The sequence below is a fragment of the Melanerpes formicivorus genome, unplaced genomic scaffold (genome assembly GCF_026170545.1).
Source record: "Melanerpes formicivorus ecotype bairdi unplaced genomic scaffold, bMelFor1.0.p_v2 SCAF_89, whole genome shotgun sequence".
Classification (NCBI taxonomy): domain Eukaryota; kingdom Metazoa; phylum Chordata; class Aves; order Piciformes; family Picidae; genus Melanerpes; species Melanerpes formicivorus.
The window spans coordinates 1,803,546-1,821,874 of record NW_027142441.1 but is presented as its reverse complement, the minus strand read 5'-3'; the positions used below and the strand labels follow the sequence as shown (position 1 = coordinate 1,821,874).

The window sequence follows — 18,329 nt, the reverse complement described above, 5'->3', positions numbered from 1 at the left end:
CCTCTGTTGGTGCACAGGAGAAACAAGGTTATACCATGTGGGCCTAACAAAGGACACCACTGTCCACTAGGACATCTGCAGCTAAAAGCATAAAGCTTGTGAGGCTTCCTGTCTGTTGTGCTTGGCAGTGCTGTGGGAGGCTGTGTAACTGTCACGGGCACCAGGGCTGGCTACAAGCACGTGTGCAGGCTCAGCAGTGTCCATGCAGCTACCTCCTTCTACAGCACTCCCAATAAAGCTGTTGATGATTGAAGCCCCTTTCACTGCTGGGATTCAGCACACTCTGTGAAGGGGAATTGATCATTGCTTACTCTCTACAGACAAGGAGGAAGAAAAGACATTTGTCAGCCTGCAGAAGGTTCTCTTCCCTCTGCTTTGCAGGGCTTGCTTTTAAGGTCTTTTGGAATTAAGTTTCAGAGAGAGCCATCAGAGGAAGAAGGTTTGCAGGAGGGTGCAGGCCTGCCTGCTTAAGCACCTCAAATGAACTGCAGCTTTTGTAGGTTTCTAGCTTGAGAGTCCTGCTGCAGATCCCTGACACTGGGCAATCTCCTCCTTGCTGTTGGCCTGTCTCCACCAGTCTGCTCCCTCTGCTGTGGACCCCGTTTCACACCAGACCTCCGTGGTGGTTTTTGCTGATGGATGAACAATTTTCAAAGCCAAAACACATGCCTGGGCTCATGCTGCCTTTGATGCTTTTCTGTGATGCCATTGTTTGAAAGATGTGTTACAACCCCCTGGCAGAAGCCTGAGCCACTTGTGAAGCAGAGCTTACACTGAAGCCTGATGGCAGGATGAGAGAATCCTTGCATTTCGTTTCTCTTCACTTGTGAAAGCTACTCCTGCTCCTTTATGAGCAGTTTTTATCTTGCAGCAAATGTCTAAAGGCAGCTTTGAGATGTTGGCCTGGCTTTGTTTTGCTTAGTTATGTATATTCTAGGTGAGAAGTCAGAGCAGTTCCTTCACTTGTATTGAGAGGCAGTTCTGAGAGGTGGCCTCCATACTAGAGGTGACCTTTTGGCTTAGTCCTTGGCTTTGTTTCAAGATGCATATTCAAAGCTGTGTTTCCCTCTCTCATTCCCACCAACAATACAGTGGCCAGCAAAAGTTTTATTTTCAGGGTGGGGCTAGGGGAGGATATTGGCTCTTCATTTAAATTGCTTAAAGCAGCAGCAGGAAATGCAGAGGCCTCTTGCATTTTATTACAGTTACTGATCTGCAGAAATATTTTATGTGTTCATAGGGCCAGATCACAGTGTGGGCCTTGGGGTAATGGAACTCTCTCTTTTCTTTATTTTATAGAGCCTCTTTTGTCAGTCCCAGTTCCTCAATCCATGTTAACTGGAATTTTACAGCCTCAACCCATCCCAGCAGGGGAGACTGTGATAGTTCCTGAAAACCTGCTGAATAACTCAGGAGTCAGACCAGTGATTCTGATAGGTAAGTCTGACACTGGGGCAGAATTGCTGCATTGCAGCAAACCCCCCCCAGCAGAAAGGGGCTTTGGTTTCTTTTGGCTGCTTCTGGCATTCAGTGCAGCACAAAGTCAATTTCTCCTGGAGAGTTTGCTTTGCCTGCTCAACACTGAACACTGGGAGTTAGGCGGTTTCTGGAGGACCTGAAGGCAGGTCACAGCCAGGTCAGGCTGGTACCAAACCTCTGGCCAGATGGAGGCTTTGTGCAAATCAGAGCTGTGTAAAATCCCAGAATAGAAATATTTCCATGCAATGAAAATAGCTTCCCAGGATAAACAGCTTGCAAAAGAGGCAAATACTTCCTGCAACATTTACAGCCCAGATCTTTAAGCCCAAGGATTCTGCATGAGAACCAGAAAATGGATTGGAACTAACTGATGGGAAGCAAATCATACTAACATTTTGTCTTTTCTAGTCCATTCTTCTTGTAGGCAGCTGAGCTCACAGCTCCTGCTTTGACAGCCCTTTTCCTGCACAAAGTGTGTTGTTGTTGACCCTTAGCAAGACATTGCTGTTGCTTTAAAAGTGTGACTCACAACGTGAGTCTCCCTCTCAGCCTGAGCTGCTTGAAGGTGTACTCCACCCCAGAGATGCACTGCCAACATTTTGATGAGTGACCTTTTGACGTTCAGACTCTGCTCAGTCCAGCAGAGTACAGCTGGCTGTAGAAAGTAGCTTCAGGGTTAACAGAACGTGCCTAGCAGTGCGACCCATGGAAATGTTTATCACTGCTGAAGGTATGGAGAGGCTCTCCAAGTCCTCACTTGCACAGATAATGCTGCTGCACCCAGCTCCCAGAGAATGAGCAGGGCCATCTACACCAGCAGATCCAGCAGGGGCAGGGTTACACTTTGGGTTTGTTTAGCTTAGTGCTGGAAACCTGTCTGCAGCTCTAGCATGGTGCTCTAAGGGTGTTCAGAGGAACATTTCCTAGTTGAGGAGGAGTCATCAGCTTAAGTGCAAATTGAGTGCAGCCCTTAGGCTCTTGGAGGGTTGCCAGTGAAGTCCTCAGGCTGCATGTTAGTGGCCCTGAGAAACAGCATCCTATTATTAGCAGAGAACCAGATGTACCCAAATGGATGGGGCTGGCAAAATCTGTGGAAATAGTTTCCCAACAAAAACATTCTCAAGGAAAAGAGGAGTGAGGCTTTCCTTGTGTGCTTTCCCTGATGGAGCAGCAAGGTTAGTGATTGGAGTTTATTTAACATGCTGATGAAAACATGTGGCACAAAAACAGTGCAATCAATCACAGCACCACCACAGTGGCTGACTCAGAGCTAATGTGGCTTCTGCTGCTTTGATAAAGTGCTTTGATCAGTGTGCTTTTGCTTCCATTGATTTTTCTGTTTGGTACACTGCACTGTGGAGAATCTGTATTTAAAGGTCAGGGGAGGACCCAAACAGATGATAATGTCATCTGTGTTTGGAGGGCAATCATTATTCTCCTGCTGGTGTCCAGGTCATAGATTCATAGAATGGTTTAGGTTGGAAGGGACCTTCAAGATCATCCAGCTCCAACCCCCTGCCATGGGCAGGGACACCTCCCACCAGCACAGCTTGCCCAAGGCCTCAGCCAGCCTGACCTTTTTAGTTCTTCCAGCTCTTGTAAAGCACAGCAAGGAAGCCCTGGCCTGTCTCACTGATTTTGTGAGCAGTTGCAGTGTCAAGAGCAGGCACTGATGCAGGAGGTTTTGCAAGGTAACTTTAAGAGGTAGTGATAGGACTAGGGGGAATGGAATGAAGCTGGAGGTGGGGAGATTGAGGCTGGAGGGGAGGAGGAAGTTCTTCCCCATGAGAGTGGTGAAGCCCTGGAATGGTTTGTCCAGGGAGGTGGTTGGGGCCCTGTCCCTGGAGGTGTTTGAGCCCAGGCTGGATGAGGCTCTGGGCAGCCTGATCTAGTGTGGGGTGTCCCTGCCCATGGCAGGGGGGTTGGAACTAGATGATCCTTGTGCTCCCTTCCAGCCCTGACAGATACTATGATACTATGATACTAAGAGGTGTGGAAGTGTTTCTGCTGTGCAGCATTTCCTGGGGTGCCACACTGGGTGGATTTCTGGGTGTTTGTTTTTTCTCCTCTCAAAGGTTATGGCACTTTACCTTACTTCTATGGAAACGTCAGTGACATTGTTGTGAGTCCCTTGCTGGTGAATTGCTACAAGATTCCACAGCTGGAAAACAAAGATTTGGATCTCTTGGGTTTGAGCAGCAGTCACCTGCTGAGTGTGGAGAATATGATACTTCTAACCATTCAGTATCTTGTCCAACTCGGTAAGACACTTGTCCTAAGCACTTGTGTTCTTTTGTGACTGTCCTTTTTGTTTCCCTTCCCTCTCTATGTCCATTTCAGAGCCGACATTTGTGCCTGGAAGAGGTAAGTGGCTCCATCTAGTGTGTGTGACGCTGCTGCTTCGTTCATCAGGCCGAGGAAGTGCTTTTGGAGGCTGGTCCCGCTTCTGCTCTCCATATGGGGACTGACCAGGTCACCGCTGTGAAAATGCATTTGCAATGCAGATAATTCATTTGCTTAGGCTATCAAAGCAGCAGTTAGCACAGCTCTTTCCAAGGCCCCCCAGTCTGGTTTATTCAGAGTGGTGACAGATGCTGGCAGATGTGTGATGGTCAGCATTGTTTTGGTGAGGGCACTGTTTAGATGAGAACCACATTTGTTATGCACTGAACATCTCACTCCTGGAGATGGTTTTGAAGTGGGCTCTGCAAGTCTGAGAGCAGACCAGCAAGCCACATTTCCATTCTCTTGTTTGCAGGTGCAGACATTTTTTAACCACCTTAAAAAGGCAGTGAGTATTAACAGGGAGATTTTAGATGTTAAAGAACTCAGAGAGTGTTGGGAAACTTCTCAGTCTTCACTCTGTATTTGAAGGGTGCTGCTTAGCACAGAGGAGTGTGAGGTGGATTTGGGGAAGAGCACACTGCTTTTCCTGCCCTGAGCTTCCACCAAGGCAGCTGTAACAATGTGAAATGTGGGAATGTTTGCAAAAGACCACAGCTGGAAATAACCTGGTAATTGGACAGCAGCACTCTCTGCTGGCTTAGGAACTGGCTGGAGGCTGAGCCCAGAGAGTGGTGGTGAATGGTGCCACAGCCAGCTGGTGGCCTGTCAGTAGTGGTGTCCCCAGGGATCAGTGCTGGGCCTCATCCTGTTCAATATCTTTACTGATGACCTGGATGAGGGGATTGAGTCAGTCATCAGCAAATTTGCAGATGACACCAAGCTGGGAGCAGATGTTGGTCAGTTAGAGGGCAGAAGGGCTCTGCAGAGGGACCTCAACCAACTGGACAGAGGGGCAGAGGCCAACGGGATGGCATTCAACAAGTCCAAGTGCCAGGAGCTGCACTTTGGCCACAGCAACCCCAGGCAGTGCTACAGGATGGGGTCAGAGTGGTTGAGAGCTGCCAAACAGAGAGGGACCTGGGGGTGCTGATTGACAGCTGCCTGAACATGAACCAGCAGTGTGCCCAGGGGGCCAAGAGGGCCAGTGGAATCCTGGCTTGCATCAGGAAGAGTGTGGCCAGCAGGAGCAGGGAAGTCCTTGTGCCCTGTGCTCAGCACTGCTGAGGCCACACCTTGAGTCCTGTGTCCAGTTCTGGGCTCCTCAGTTTCAGAAGGACATTGAGAGACTTGAAGGTGTCCAGAGAAGGACAACAAAGCTGGGGAGGGGTCTGGAGCACAGCCCTGTGAGGAGAGGCTGAGGGAGCTGGGGTTGCTTAGCCTGGAGAAGAGGAGGCTCAGGGGAGACCTCATTGCTCTCTCCAACTCCCTGAAGGGAGGTTGTAGCCAGGTGGGGGTTGGTCTCTTCTCTCAAGCAATCAGCACCAGAACAAGAGGACACAGTCTCAAGCTGTGCCAGGGGAAGTTTAGGCTGGAGGTGAGGAGAAAGTTCTTCCCAGAGAGAGTTGTTAGCCATTGGGATGTGCTGCCCAGGGAGGTGGTGGAGTCCCCATCCCTGGAGGTGTTCAAGAGGGGATTGGATGTGGCACTTGGTGCCATGGTTTAGTCATGGGGTCTGTGGTGACAGGTTGGACTGGGTGATCTTTGAGGTCTCTTCCAACCTTGGTGATACTGATTCCAGCAGGGTTATCCAGCCTGTCTCCTCTTCTCAGTCAGATCTTACAGGTGTTCTGTCTGGCAGCATGCAGGGTGAGCTCTGTTTTCCTCCTCAGGCTGCCCACATTGGCAGCACAGGTCACATTCCGTCGTTGGTAATCATCTGCTGCTCACTGTTGCACTGCCCTTCCTGCAGGCCCAATCTAAGCTCTGTGCTTTGGCTTTTCAGCTGGAGGGGATTTCTAGACCTTCTGGTAACTGCCTGGCTAGAATTAGAAACAAACTCTCCCTGCCCTCTTGATGTGGGAAGGTTGGAATTGCTTTGACTGTGTGCATGCCGTGACTCCAGGCAGGGAGCAGCCTCTGCCCTCCGTGGAGGAGATGCTCAGCCACTCAAAGCAAGGCACCATTCCAGCATTCTCCTGCTGTTAGGTGGTTGGAGTAGTTCCCTGGGAGATGCACCATGCAGTGTGCTTCTACCCAGCAATGGGTGGTGTTGAACACCATGTCTCAAACTGCAGGTGCTCTTGGCAGCATAGCTGTGTTCATCAGGTGCTGATATCTCTTGGTTTGCAGTTCTGTTCTCTCAAGTCAAGATGATCCCTTGCACACTCATTTCTGTAGAGAGGCTTCCAAATATCCCCTTTTAACCCTGACAAATCCCTGCCCATGTGTTCATGAAGCTGTTCACTGTCAAAATCAGCATCTATCATTCTGTCTTCCATCTCATCTGATATTAATGCTGTTATTTTCCTGGGCAGTGGTGCAGCAGGGCTGCCTTCAGGCAGGGGTGGCAGTAAGCACTGCACCAACTCAAACTAGTGCCTCAGCAGTGCCTCTGATACCCAGCCACTGCTTCAAGTATTTCTCCTGTAGATTACCTGGGGGAAGTTCTGTGTGTTCTCATACAGCAGTCCTTACTTTTGTGTTTATTTCAACACTCTTGGATGATCTCAGAGATCTTTTCCAACCAAAACAATTCCATGACTCTGTGATGCCCCCTATGTCTAGAATGGAATGGAATGGAATGGAATGGACTAGACTAGACTAGACTAGACTAGACTAGACTAGACTAGACTAGACTAGACTAGACTAGAATAGAATAGAATAGAATAGAATAGAATAGAATAGAATAGAATAGAATTAACCAGATTGGAAGAGACCCTCAAGATCATCACATCCAACCTATCATCCAACACCACCTAATCAACTAACCCATGGCACCAAGCACCCTGTCAAGTCTCCTCCTGAACACCTCCAGTGATGGTGACTCCACCACCTCCCCAGGCAGCACATCCCAATGGGCAATCTCTCTCTCTCTGTGTAAAACTTCCTCCTAACCTCCAGCCTAAACCTCTCCTGGCACAGCTTGAGACTGTGTCCTCTTGTTCTGTTGCTGGCTGCCTGGGAGAAGAGACCAACCTCTGCCTGGCTACAACCTCCCTTCAGGGAGTTGGAGAGAGCAATAAGGTCACCCCTGAGCCTCCTCCTCTCCAGGCTAAGCAACCCCAGCTCCCTCAGCCTCTCCTCACAGGGCTGTGCTCCAGACCCCTCCCCAGCTTTGTTGCCCTTCTCTGGACACCTTCCAGCAACTCAACCTCCTTCCTAACCTGAGGGGCCCAGAACTGGACACAGGACTCAAGGTGTGGCCTAAGCAGTGCAGTGTCCAGGGGCAGAATGACCTCCCTGCTCCTGCTGGCCACACTGTTCTTGATGCAGGCCAGGATGCCATTGGCCCTCCTGGCTACCTGGGCACACTGCTGGCTCATGTTCAGCCTACCATCAACCAGCACCCCCAGGTCCCTCTCTGCCTGGCTGCTCTCAGCCCCTCTGCCCCCAGCCTGTAGCACTGCCTGGGGTTGTTGTGGCCAATGTGCAGAACCTGGCACTTGGATGTGTTCAATCTCCTGCCCTTGGCCTCTGCCCATCTGCCCAGCCTGTCCAGGTCCCTCTGCAGAGCCTCTCCACCCTCCAGCAGATCAACTCCTGCCCCCAGCTTGGTGTCATCTGCAAATTTACTGCTGATGGACTCAATGCCCTCATCCAGATCATCAATGAAGATGTTAAAGAGCACAGGGCCCAGCACTGATCCCTGGGGCACACCACTGGTGCCTGGCTGCCAGCTGGCTGTGGCACCATTCACCACCACTCTCTGGGCTCAGCCTCCAGCCAGTTCCTAACCCAGCTCAGAGAGCTGCTGCCCCAGCCAGGGGCTGACAGCTTGGCCAGCAGTTTGCTATGGGGGACGGTGTCAAAGGCCTTGCTGAGGTCCAGGCAGACTCCATCCACAGCCTGCCCCACATCCACCAGGCAGTCACCTGGGCATAGAAGGAGATCAGGCTGGTCAGGCAGGACCTGCCCTTCCTAAATCTAGAGCCTGTCCCCCAGTTAGCAAAAGCTTGCTCTGAATTCTTTCAGTGTACAACCTCTGTTGTGCTGTGGTTGATTGATGTGCTGTAGATAGACTTTATTGCTGCAGATGCTTTCTCTCTCTTTCAATACACTGTCTGTGTTTTCTGTTTTGAGCTCTTCAAAGGCCTAGAATGTGTAATGCTCTCTGAGGAGGAGAGAAAATACACTTGAAAAAACCAGAAGAATAGAGAGGGAAGTGTACCCATGCTGCCTCCAGTTAGACTCATCAGAAGGTTTGGGGTTGCATCAATGAGGCCAGCCTTGCCCTGCCAAGGCTGTAGCTGTCCTCCCACCCTGTGGTGATTGGGTGGTGACACTCTCCATAGGTTACCTCTCAGAAAGGCAAAGTGACACAAGTGGCAGATTTTACAGACTCTGCTGTAGGTCATTTGCCTACACCCTGCCCTTCTTCTCACGCAACCTTTGTTTCCCTTCCTTGCCCCTCTTGCTTGTTGCCTTTGGCTCTGAAGGAAAACACAACCCCCAAACTAGCATTTCAAATATCTCTGGTATTTGAGCCCCCTCCTTCTGCCACAGAGGAGCAAGCTGCTGGAGCATGAGGCTGTCTCCTGGGGCACTGACATGAGATCTTGGCAATCTAAGCTATGGCCACTTCTCACCCTGCCTTCATCAGGGTGGTGTTGTGCTCAGGAATACTTGTAGCTGTTCCCAAGTATCTTTGACAATGAGAAAAATCTTACAGAGCAAAGTGTTAATTGGAGTTGAGTTGGGGGGCTGATAGTTTCTATTATTAGTTTGGAATTCGAGTTCACAATGCAGCTTACAAGGCCTGGGGAAAGTAGGGCTGAGGTTGCAAGGCCCTCTTTACATTGGCAGTTTGAAGATCTGCTAAACAAATACAGCTGAAGGCTGTGCAGCCTTTCAGAGAGGCTTGGACAGACTGAGAGCTGGACAGAGAGGAACCTAAAGAGGTTCAACAAGGACAAGGGCAGAGTCCTGCAGCTGGGGAGGAAGAATAAACTACTGCAGCACAGCCTGGGAGGGGATCTGCTGGAGAGCAGCCCTGGGGAGAGGGACCTGGGAGTGCTGGAGGCTAACAAGCTCTGCATGGGACAGCAATGTGCCCTGGGGGCCAAGAAGGCCAATGGGGTCCTGGGGTGCAGCAGAGGAGTGTGGCCAGCAGAGCCAGGGAGGTTCTCCTCCCCCTCTGCTCTGCCCTGGTGAGACCTCACCTGGAATATTGCATCCAGCTCTGGGCTCCCCAGCTCAGGAGGGACAGGGATCTGCTGGAGAGAGTCCAAGGGAGGGCTGCAAGGATGCTGAAGGGACTGCAGCACTGCCTGGGGAGGAGAGGCTGAGAGCCCTGGGGGTGGTTAGCCTGGAGAGGAGGGGGATCTGATCAATGTAAATATCTGAGGGCTAAGGGCCAAGAGGGAGAGGACAGGGACAGGCTCTGCTCAGCTGCAGCCTGTGATAGGGCAAGAGGCAATGGATATAAACTCCAGCACAGGAGGCTCCACCTCAACGTGAGGAGGAACTTCTTTACTGTGAGGGTCCCAGAGGCCTGGAGCAGGCTGCCCAGAGAGGTTGTGGAGTCTCCTTCTCTGGAGACTTTCAATCCCCATCTGGATGTGTTCCTGGGTGACCTGAGCTGGATTCTATGGACCTGCTCTGGCAGGGGGGTTGGACTGGATGATCTCTGGAGGTCCCTTCCGTTCCAACCCCTGACATCCTCTGAGCCTGTGATGTAACTAAACTAAAAGAAGAGTCAAGCATGTTTATTGGCATCTATGCTCAGTTGACTGTCATGCCTGATGAGAAAAAGCAGAGCAAAGAGCACTTGACAGGCTTTGTCTTAATTGCATGGCTGTGATTCAGAGGGTGAGGAGAAGCACTTGGGGTTTGTGCTGTAAAAACACATGGAGGCTGCGTGCTTAATCCTTCTGGTCCAGCAAACAGGCACATGCTGTGATCCCACTGGTTTCTGGAGGGAGAAAAGCTGGCAGTGAGATGGAATCTCCACTGTTGAAAATGACAAGGGAGATGATGGGAGAGAGAGGCTTCTAATATGAGAAGCCACGAGTGAGCCATGGAGTGGCTACCTGCTGCATAGCCACCGGGCTTTGTAGCTCTAGAGCCATGGTGCAGGAGCTCGTTGGAGCAAGATGGACGCAGTCATTCCTGGTCAGGAGCACTTTGACATGAGGTCATGTTCTTCTGTTTGTTTGCTTTCCATGCAGGTCCTGACCAGATCCCTCTGAGGGAAGAATTTGAGCAGATCATGCTGAAGGCCCTGCAGGAGTTCGCTCTGCGGGAGCGGTCGCTGCAGCTGAGCAGCCAGTGTGTCTCTGTGTCCCCGGGGCAGCTGCCCTGGCTGGCCAGGCTGATCGCCAGTGTGTCCCGGGACCTCGTGCACGTGGTGGTCACCCAGAACTCCCTGGCAGAGGGCATCTCAGAGACCTTGAGGTCTCTCAATGAAATGAGACATCATCAGAAGCTGCCAGACTACGTGGTTGCCATCTGCGCCTCCAAGATCAGAGGCAATGAGTTCTGTGTGGTGGTCCTGGGTGAGTCTCTGCTCTCTGCTTCCTGTTCCACTGCACTGCTGCTGAATTACCTTTTCCTGAGCCATTGTTCCCTCTCCTTAACCATAGTATCATAGTATCATAGTATCAGTGAGGGTTGGAAGGGAGCACAAGGATCATCTAGTTCCAACCCCCCTGCCATGGGCAGGGACACCCCACACTAGATCAGGCTGCCCAGAGCCTCATCCAGCCTGGGCTTAAACACCTCCAGGGACAGGGCCCCAACCACCTCCCTGCACAACCCATTCCAGGCCTTCACCACTCTCATGGGGAACAACTTCCTCCTCCCCTCCAGCCTCAATCTCCCCACCTCCAGCTTCATTCCATTCCCCCTAGTCCTAGCACTGCCTGAGATCCTGAGCAGTCCCTCCCCACCCTTCTTGGAGCCCCCTTCAGATCCTGGAAGGCCACAATGAGGTCACCTGGGAGCCTTCTCTTCTGCAGACTGAACAGCCCCAACTCCTTCAGTCTGTCCTCACAGGAGAGGTGCTCCAGCCCTCTGCTCATCCTCCTGGCCCTGCTCTGGACACCTTCCAGTCCCTCCAGATCCCTCTTGTCATAGGGGCTCCAGAACTGGAGGCAGGACTCCAGGTGGGGTCTCCCCAGAGCTGAGCAGAGGGGGAGAATCACCTCCCTTGCCCTGCTGGCCACACTTCTCCTGCTGCAGCCCAGGCTCTGGTTGGCTTTCTGGGCTGCAAGTGCACACTGAGAGCTCCTGGTGAGCTTCTCCTCCCCCAGCACCCCCAAGGCTCTCTCCTCAGGGCTGCTCTCCAGCCAGTCCCTGCCCAGCCTGCATTTGTGCCTGGGATTGCCTCCACCCAGCTGCAGGACCCTGCCCTTGCTCTTGTTGAACCTTCTGAGGTTGGCTTGTGCCCAGCTCTGCAGCCTGTCCAGGTCCCTCTGGATGGATCCCTTCCCTCCAGCTGTCTGCTGCACCACACAGCTTGGTGTCAGCAGCAACCCTGCTGAGGGTGCACTCAGTGCCACTGTCCATGGCACCCACAGAGATGTTGAACAAGCCTGGTGCCAGGACTGATCCCTGTTTGTTCTTTCTGCATGGTTACACTGCAGTGTCACAGTTTGCTGTTCCTGTCAAGATCTGTAGGACTGCTGTCCCCAGGGCTGTGTGTGACAGCTGTGTGCTGGTCAGCACTGCCCCTGCAGAGGCCTGGCACTGCTTGTGTGTGGCTGCCTTAGAAAGCATCTCCAAGTGACCCAGGGACAAAACAGTCACTTTGTGTATCTTGGTGTCTCTGGCAGCTGTGCTGAGCAGGAGTGGGCTGAGCCCAGCCCAGTGCAGACCAGATCATACTTCTTGTCCTTTGCACAGTGCTGGTTTTCAGACTCCACGCTGGCTGCTGGCTGAGATGTTGGTGTGTGCAGGAGTGTGTTTGGGTGGGAGAGAATGTTGACTCTCCTCTCCCCTGGGTAGGCAGATAAAGTAAAGATGTAATTTTTTGGGTTACTTGTTCCACACTGGGAATAATTGCTTTTCATATTTACCCAGACTCCTCCATCCCATCTGAGGTACAGATACTTATCTTACCTATTGTTTGCCACCCACGTGTGGAAAACTGTGGACAAGAGCTTTCAAATGATGTGTTGAACCAGTGGAAGGAATCCTGCCATCACTGGCAGGATAACCTTGAGGCTGCTCTCCCAGTCCCCTGGGGACAGGTGGTAGGATCCGTGACTGAAGACCAGCGTGGCCCACACTTGTAGGATGAAAAGGTGGTGTTGGTTCTGCACTGTATTAAAGATGGCTTTTGCTGTTTTCTCCCTCTTCTCCAGGTCAGTATCAATCCAGGGCCCTTGCAGAGAGCATGCTGACCACCAGTGAGTTTTTAAAGGAGATCAGTTACGAGCTCATCACAGGGAAAGTTAGTTTCCTGGCATCACATTTCAGAAACACATCTTTAGGTGAGTGATCCTAAGAAACAGAAATTGTAGCCAGGACAGTGATTTCTTCAGGGTTCAGCAGTCAAAGCACATGAGCCCAGCTCTGCATTCTCTCCTTCTCTCCAGCCTCTGAGTACAGAGGGGTGCTGGTGGCCCTCGGGTGTGCACTGAGAGTTGCTCCTCCTGAGGCAAAGCATTCTCTGCTCTCTTGGTGCTGCCGAGCGCTCCGGCAGGGCACCTGTGCACGTGTGAGCCTTAGCACAGGATTTACAGGTGCTGTTACTGTGTGCTCATCAGATGGCACTGCTGGCTCCAAAGGCACAGAGCTGAAGCTCTTCAGCTGTGGTTTCTCTTTTTTTAAGTCCATTCAGCAGGCAAATCAGTAAATAAACCCCAGCCCCCTCCTCCCTCCCTCTCTTGCCTGCATCTCCAGTCCCCTGCCCCTTCTCGGTTCAGCCTCAGCTGTGTGAGAAGATCTGGATGTAGTGTTCTACATCAGCCTTCTGCAATGGCCTCCAGGTCATTTGGTGCTGCTAATTCTCTTCTAGGTGATGATTTGGACAAGCTGCTGGAGAAAATGCTGCAGCAGCGAGGGGAAAGTGTCATTATTCCTTTCAACGGGGACGTTAGCGAGTGTGTGTCAGCTCAGGAGGCCACTGCCATGGTTTCTACCCAGGAGCCAGGTAATTTTCTCATGTGCAAGCTGGGAAACAAGGGAGCAGTTTGTTACACATCAAAATGCACGTGTCTTAGAAGAGTCTGAGGGCACAGCTGCAGTCAGGGTGCCACCCTCCCAACACCAGCGCTGCCTGCTGAGTGGAGCGATGCAGCAGACTCTCAGACAGAAAGTCTCTGCAGCAGCCCTCAGCAGCCTCTGGGTTTGGGGAGCTTTTCCTGGGGTTTTGGAAGAAATTTGCCCCAGGTAATTTTTGTGACTAAGCCATCCATTGATCAGACTGGAGTTTAGAGTAGGACACTGACATGAGCAAACCCTGTCATAGGATGAATTGGGTAATTTGCAAGTTGAGAACATTCAGGAGCTAGGGAAACAGCTCCCTGGGCACAGGGTTTACCTACTGGAGATACTGAACTACAGGAACATGGTTTTCCTCATCTCCAACCTAAGCCTCCCCTGGCACAACTCCAGGCCATTTCCTCTCACCTGAGACTAGGGGGCAGAGCCCAACCCCCAGCTCACTGCAGCCTCCTCTCAGGGAGCTGGAGAGAGCAATGAGGTTTCCCTCAGCCTTCTCTTCTTCAGACTGAACAATCCCAGCTCCCTCAGCTGCTCCTCCCCAGCCCTGCTCTCCAGACCCTTGCAGCAGTTTCATTGCCCTTCTCTGGACCTGCTCCAGCCCCTCAGTGGAGTGAGAGACCCAAAACTGAACCAGTATTCGAGGTGTGGCCTCACCAGTGCTGTCTGCTGGCCACACCATTGCTGATCCAGGACCAGGCTGCTGGTGGCCTTCTTGCCCACCTGGGCACCCCCTGGCTCATCTTCAGCTGCTGCCAACCAACACTCCCAGGTCCTTTTCTGCTGGGCAGTTTGCAGCCACTCTGCCCCAAGCCTGGAGCACTCCTGGGGTGGTTGTGACCCAGGTGCAGGACCCAGCACAACTGACCTCAGCCCATCAATCCAGCCTGGCCAGGTCCCTCTGCAGAGCCTTCCTAGCCTCCAACAGGTCAGCACTGCCATCCAGTGTAGTGCCATCTGCAGACTGACCGAGGGTGCCTCGGTCCCCTCATCCACATTGTTGATAAAGACATCAAACAGAACAGGTCCTAGTAGTGTGCCCTGGGGAGCAGCACTTCTGGCCTGCCACCAGCTGGTGCTTTCAATCTGTAAACAGCTCCCCAGAGTGTTGGGATTTATTCTGGTGATTGATTCTTTGGGCTATTTGTTTTTCCTGGCAGTAGAGGGTAGGCTGCTGGGAGGGTTCTTTCCTGGGAGGGTGGGAGAAGCAAACCTGCTCTTTGTTGTGTTGTGTTTTCTTTCCCGCACAAACACGCTCTAGATTTGGATGTTGATACCTTCCAAATTTACCAGCCACAGCTCACAGTTGCCAGAAAGCTCTTGTCCCAGGTTTGTGCTATTGCAGACAGTGGCAATCAGAGCCTGGATCTGGGCCACTTCAGCAAAGTAGACTTCATCGTGGTAGTTCCCCGATCGGAGGTCCTGGTGCAGCAAACGCTTCAGCGGATTCGACAGTCAGGTACGGGGGGGGGAGGGAACAGGGACTCAAACCCAAGTTTGGGAGGTTATGGAATCCTGCCTGGTGTAAATGAAGAAGTTGCTCCAGCAAGCATTTTGCGTGTTCAGTGTTAGCTCCATTAGTTGGTGAACTCCAAGTGCCTTCCTCTCACCAACTGAGCCCAAGCTGTGCTGTGGAAGTGTCAAAAGAAATGGCCATCTTCATCCAGGGCTGAGGAATGCAGGACCTGGGGAAGCATCCATCTGTCAGGAGAGGAAATGCAGCTCCTCACATCTTTTATCCCCTAGCCCTGTTGGTGCCATTTGTCCTAGGCCCACATTTGAGCACAGGCTCTCACAGGGGTTAGCACGGAGCCAGGAGCAGGAAGCTCTCTTGCCTGGGTAACACACACACTGGCACACCAGAGCTGCCAGGCTTCCTCAGGTGGGGACTTCTCTTGTCTGGGGATCTCTGTCTGAGCATGGCTGGCACCAAATGCTTCAAGAACAAGAAAGCTTTAGCAGACAGGTGCCTGCCTTGAGAACAACCTCTTCTACCCACTCTGTCAGTGGCTGATGTGTATCCAGGAAAGCACAAGAGCTTCTCTGTGGAGAAAGTTCCTGTCTGATAGAGCCAAGGACTATCCATGGAGATGTCTGCTCCTCTCCAGCTCTTGATCTCTGGGATTTATTACTCTGGGAATAATAAAGTTCTCAGGATAGTGGTGTGCTAAGGATTGTATTTTTTGAATCAGCTGGAGCCTTTTCTCTGCTGCCTCCAGCTTTATCTAATGATCCCTTGTGTCTGCACTGGAAGTGGGCTGCTGGAGTAATGCATCTAGGAGTGGTTTGGCCTTTTCCCCTCCTGTTTTCTACTCTGAATTAAACAGCCACACTCCTTCTGAAAGTGCAGATGAGCCCTCCTAGTGCTCAGTGTTGTGGCCCATCTCTGTTGGCTTTTTCCTCTGCTGTGTACTCTTTTGCTGGCAAAAGGAAGAGAATAAAATACACTTAAGTACAGGATTCCTCTCCTTTCTGCCAGAGCCTTATGAGGACTTCTGTTCCATTCCTTGATTCTTCAGACATTTTACTAGCAGTTGTCTGCTGCTATCTCTTAGCAGGCTTTCACTATTTCTCTTGTTTTTAATATTAATGGTCTTTGCTTCTTAAAATCATTGAGACCCTGGCAATGGCACAGTGTGAGCCACATTTCACAGTGCCTTGCTGCAGCTTCTTTAGTTCAGCTGCTGTTCACAGCCCTCTGCATCACACCCTGCCCATTCCGTGAGCGTGATGGCAATCCATCATGGCAAAGACTGCTGGAGAGTGCTTGTGTTGGCAGGAGCACTGAAGCAGGGCATCAAAAAAAGTTCTTGATATCAGTGAGAGGCAGTTTTGTGTATATTTATGATTTATTTTGGTTTTGCAAAGGAAAGGTCAGGATAACTTGAGCAGGATTAATGTGTTACCTAAATGCAGACAAGCTTGGCCTAGGATCATGAGGCACAGCCAGCTGAACTGACCTGGAAATGTCTGTGGAGGCCTGAAGGGTTTTTGTTTTGTTTTGGGAGTGTGAAAAGTCTTTGAAATGTCTTCAGACACTCTTTAAAAGAAGTACAGAAGCCAATCAGCACATTCTGGTCAGATGTGGATAGTCATACACTAGAGTGTATCAGGGATTTGGCTAAGTCACAGAATCCCACAATGGATCTGGTTGGAAGGGATCTCCAAGCTCAGCCAGTCCAACCTTCCACCCAGCACTGCAGGCTCAGCACCAAACCATGTCCCTAAGCACCAGGGCCACAGCTGCTGGAACACCCCCAGGGATGGGGACTGCAGCACTGCCCTGGGCAGCCTCTGCCAATGGCTGAGATCCCTTCCAGGGCAGAAATGTTGCCTGAGCTCCAGCCTGAGCCTCCCCTGGGGCAGCTTGGAGCCATTGCCTCTGCTCCTGTCCCTTGGCACCAAGGAGCAGAGGCTGTCCCCTCCTCACTCCAACCTCCCTTCAGGGAGCTGCAGAGAGCAAGGAGGTCTCCCTCAGCCTCCTCTTCTCCAGGCTGAACACCCCCAACTCCCTCAGCCCTCCTCTAGCCCAGGGGCTCCAGGCCCTTCTCCAGCCTGGCTGCCCTGCTCTGGACAGGCTCCAGCCCCTCAATGTCCTTCCTGGAGGGAGGGCCCAGAGCTGAGCACAGCACTCGAGGTGTGGCCTCCCCAGTGCTGAGCACAGGGGATGGTCACCTCCTGTCCCTGCTGCCCACCTTGCTTCTGACCCAAGCCAGGCTGCCATTGGCTTCCTTGGCCCCCTGGGCACTGCTGGATCCTGGTCAGTGACTGCCAACCAACACCCCCAGGTCCCTCTCCAAGCTGCAGCTTTCCACCCACACATCCCCAGCTCTGTAGCTCCCCACGGGGTTGTTGTGACCCAGGTGCAGAACCTGGCCCTTGGCCTTGTTGAACTTCATCCAATGAGCCTTGGCCAATGCTCTCACCTGCCCAGATCCTGCTGCAAAGCTTCCCTGCCCTCTAGCAGATGGACACAGCCACCCAGCTTGGTGCCACCTGCAGACTGACTGAGGCTGCCCTCAGTGCCCTCATCCAGATCATTAATGAAGACATTAAAGAGGACAGGCCTCGGTACTGAGCCCTGAGGGACACCACTGGTGACTGGGTGCCCGCCAGGTTCAGCTCCATTCTGGGGGCCCAGCCATCAGCCAGCTTCTTATCCAACACAGAGGCACTGAGCCGAGCCCTGTGCCAGGAGTTTGTGTCCCCATAGCAGCGGAGGAGTGGCAGCCTGCCAACGATGCTGCATGCTGGGATGCTCTCAAAGGGAGAGGTGTTGGCTGCATCCCTCTGTGGCAGGTGTGCTGGTGGACCTGGGGCTGGAGGACACGGGCTCGGCGTACCAGCGGGCTGAGAAGTACGTGGTGCGGCTGGACGGCGAGGTGCAGGCCAAGCTGGAGCTGTTCCTGCGGCGCGTGAAGCAGAACCCCTACACGCTCTTCGTGCTGGTGCACGACAATGCCCACGTGGATCTGACAAGGTAGCTGCCTTCACGCACCCCCAGCCCCTCTCTGCCCGTGCCTTGCAGTCAGGGCTTTCTGAAGCCCCAACCTGACACAGCCAAGGCTTTCTCTAGGCCTCGTGTGTGTGGTGCTTCAGAATCAGAAATCACCTGGGGGGTTGCTTGCCCAGGACGTTTGTTAGCTGGCTCTGACCCCACTGGAGATGGTGAGGCTAGCGTCAGATTTTTGGGTGGCTAACCAGGGTGTTTGTAGGAAGTGCTGTGCTGCTGAAATCCAGGGACAAAAGGCAGCTTTGCAACTTCCTTTGTTCCTCCTCTCTTTTTCCCCTCCCACCTCTTTCTCTCTGTTCAGCCCCAAACCTCCCCTGCTCTCCAGCCACTCATGTTTGAATTCAGAGATCCACAGAATGGGTTGGGTTGGAAGGGACCTTAAAGACCATCCAGTTCCAACCCCCTGCCGTGGGCAGGGACACTTCACACTAGCCCAGGTTGCTCAAGGCCTCACCCAGCCTGTTTTTATCATGTTTTGATTGTTAGTAACATAAGAATTGCTTACAACCACTTGCCTCTGCAGAACCTGAAACACGCCCCAGCCACTGTGAGAAGAGGATTTAAACCCCCTCTGTGCTGGATTTGGCCAGCATTAGCTCTGAACACAGCCCCCCACACACACCTGTGCAGAAACATTTCCTCACACTGAATCACAACTTTGCTAAGT

General features: G+C 52.3%; 1 protein-coding gene across 1 annotated transcript in view; it reads left to right on the top strand.

The window, feature by feature from the left end:
- GREB1L (GREB1 like retinoic acid receptor coactivator) overlaps window positions 1–18,329 on the top strand; it is a 182,956-nt gene that overhangs the window by 129,424 nt on the left and 35,203 nt on the right. The window contains exons 11-17 of the mRNA XM_068165491.1: window positions 1,300–1,437; window positions 3,555–3,740; window positions 10,152–10,478; window positions 12,288–12,416; window positions 12,944–13,078; window positions 14,411–14,608; window positions 17,449–17,629. Of these exons, the coding sequence (XP_068021592.1) occupies window positions 1,300–1,437; window positions 3,555–3,740; window positions 10,152–10,478; window positions 12,288–12,416; window positions 12,944–13,078; window positions 14,411–14,608; window positions 17,449–17,629 (1,294 nt within the window). The remainder of the gene's footprint in view (window positions 1–1,299; window positions 1,438–3,554; window positions 3,741–10,151; window positions 10,479–12,287; window positions 12,417–12,943; window positions 13,079–14,410; window positions 14,609–17,448; window positions 17,630–18,329) is intronic.